At 25.9% G+C, this 2,815-nt stretch overlaps 2 protein-coding genes across 2 annotated transcripts; both read left to right on the top strand.

Moving 5' to 3' along the window:
- Window positions 1-1,350: 1,350 nt before the first annotated feature.
- EHI_141560 (Ras family protein) lies at window positions 1,351-1,656 on the top strand (the record flags this gene model as incomplete). The annotated part of the gene is made up of 1 exon (XM_649530.1): window positions 1,351-1,656. One exon carries the CDS (start codon window positions 1,351-1,353, stop codon window positions 1,654-1,656), a length of 306 nt encoding a protein of 101 aa, XP_654622.1.
- Window positions 1,657-2,245: 589 nt separating this feature from the next.
- EHI_141550 (uncharacterized protein) lies at window positions 2,246-2,682 on the top strand (the record flags this gene model as incomplete). Its single annotated transcript, XM_001913450.1, has 3 exons — window positions 2,246-2,418; window positions 2,475-2,630; window positions 2,676-2,682. The coding sequence occupies 3 exons, from the start codon at window positions 2,246-2,248 to the stop codon at window positions 2,680-2,682; spliced, it is 336 nt and encodes a 111-aa protein (XP_001913485.1).
- Window positions 2,683-2,815: the final 133 nt, after the last annotated feature.

Here is a 2,815-nt window from a genome sequence, read left to right as displayed (position 1 = left end):
AAGTCCAACAATATCATGTTTAAAATCAATTTCGGTATAATCAAAATCTTTGTTATTAATGATACTTTCTTTAATATTAGCTAAGGTTGTTTTAACAAGTATATGTGACTGTGCTTGAATAAAAACATCATTCTTAATAATTGTTATTTCTCCTGTACCATCAATAGAAGGTACTTTGATTCTATATGACATATGTCCATTAATAATAATGATTGTCCCTTGTACAATTGATAGTATATATAATGTGTTATCATACCAACATAACTGATGATTAGTTGATTCACACTCACATCGGATTTTACATATTAAACAACAACTTGCAAACGCTCCAGATTTAATCTCATCAAACCTTCCAGACTCGGGGATTTTTGTTCCTTCTTCTATTCGGTCTTCACAACTGATTTCATATACTTCATGTGGTTGTGCATTGTTTAATATATAAATCCTATTATAATCATCACTGACACAATACGATAAGATTTTTCCTTGTCCATAATTTTCAACTTTTCTTTTGCACACTTCCATTGTCTTTTTAATCAACAAAAATTTACTACAATTATCAGTTCATTTTATTTCCTTCTTTCTTATTTGGTAAAGTTATGTTTAGTTTTAAATATTTCTTATATGCCTTTTCTTCTTATTTAACAATATTAATTTATTCAAACACACCACAAAAAAAACATTGTTTTAAAGTACATTAAACCAGAATTTCCCTTATTGTTGGAATAACACATTTATTTTTGTGTGAATTTATTTCATTAAACAAGGAGATAAAAACATTTATTTATTTTTTTTTTACACAAGACAAATGAATAATTGTCAATTATTTAAATATAAAGTGAATAATACAAAAAGTTCTTTGTCTGTTATAACAAAAGTGTAAATAATTGACTAGTTGATGCTAATCTGAAGTTAAAGTATGGTTAAAAAAGAAACTGGCTATAAGAAGAAGATTCCAACTCTAAGAGGCATAGAAATTAAAAAAAAACTCACATTAAATACAATTAAAAGAGACGTTAAGGTAAGGAATGTTATTGTGATTCTAAACTAATTAAAAAATGAATGTCAGAATATACACACCATTATAATGTGTATATATCTATTTTTTTCTGGAGATATAACTAAAAAACAACAACAAAATTCTAACTTTCCAAACATTCGTCATTCTGAGGTAAGTTGTACTTTTTTACACTACAATGAAATGGGTTAAAAGAGTATTACACTTATTCTTATTTACTATTTACACTTGGTTATACACAGCCATTCCTTGTATTGAGAGACTTATACATAAAGCAGAGCGATGGGGTTATATTAATATATTCAATAACATCAAGAGAATCATTTGAAGAAATGAAAGGAATTTATGAAGAGATTTATCGAGTTAAAGACAAAGATGAGAATGAAGGAATTCCAATTATTATAGTTGGAAATAAATGTGACTTAGAAAATGAAAGACAGGTAACGAAAGAAGACGGTATAGAATATGCAGATAGTGTCAAATGTCCATTTCTTGAATGCAGTGCTAAAACAAATGAAAACATTAATCAAATCTTTGATATAATAACAAGAAATGTAGTTGAATATAAATATTCTATAAAAGAAGAAATCTGGACAATAGAAAAGCCTAAAAAGGAGAAAGGGTGTTGTTTATTTTGAAGAAATGAAGTTTTTTTAAGTTAGTTGTTTATCTATATACTATTCAATGTAATATTTATTTATTTAATACAAAATATAGCTTTTGTTGAATAATACATGTGAGTAATTATGGCATAAATCATTCATTACAATTGGTTAAAATAAATAATTTATTTAATTATTAAGAGAGTGTAGTTTGACCAAGTTTCAATACTAAATGACCTTCATTTTCACGAAGCACACTATATGTCATTTACAAAAAAAAACAAGTTAGTGTTGACATACAAGACACAATACAAACAAGAATTAATACAGTGTATTTCGTTTATTCATATTATTAGAATCAATATAAGACTAAATGAAGACATGAATTGTTAGTACTATCAAATTTTATTTGAACTAGAGAATAGACAGACTTATAAAAACATATCAAAACGATAATTAAAAAAAAAGATTAAACGGAATCTGATAAGAAAGTCATCCAATGAAAGTGATAACATTCATATAATTTAACTCTCTATTGAACGACAATGCAATTAAAAGGTATATGTTGTGTTCTTCAACAAGAATATATCCTTCGGGAAGTCTTTCATTTTCTTCTACAAAAAAGATGGATAAAAAACAATATCACTTATATAAATTAATTGAACTTGGGATTGGATGGACTTGTTATGTAATGATTGATGAAGTTGGACAAGAAACGTATCACACTGATTATTGTTTTGGATTTAATACAATGATTCATATTTATAATTCAAGAAATGAATTGATAGGAATTATTCGGTTTGTTATATTTCGTTAGTATTTAATGTAAAGATTAATGGTAATTGAGTATTTAGAAGAACAGGTCATAGTTACAAAGTGTATTCCAGACAGTTTCATCTTTATACCATCTATGTTCAACATCATACTAATATGGTGGTGAGAACAATTAATACTTCTGGAAGAGAAGGGAAAGATTTATTAATTTCTAAACAACCAGAATTATTCAGTTTGTTTGTTATTATTTTAATTAATTTTTAGGTAATAATTTGTTTTAGTGGATAAAAAGAAGTACCTCCACTTTACAGAACCTTGTTATCCATCTTCAAAGAATCTACAACTCTTTTCTCCACAAAATAGTTTGTAATTTTTTTTTGTTATAAACAGATTGTCTCATTAAAAAAAAAAAAAAAACTTA

The sequence above is a fragment of the Entamoeba histolytica genome, genomic scaffold (assembly GCF_000208925.1).
Source record: "Entamoeba histolytica HM-1:IMSS scf_1104750518443 genomic scaffold, whole genome shotgun sequence".
Classification (NCBI taxonomy): domain Eukaryota; phylum Evosea; order Mastigamoebida; family Endamoebidae; genus Entamoeba; species Entamoeba histolytica.
The sequence above is the reverse complement of the archived record's forward strand: the minus strand, read 5'-3'. Positions and strand labels throughout refer to the sequence as shown.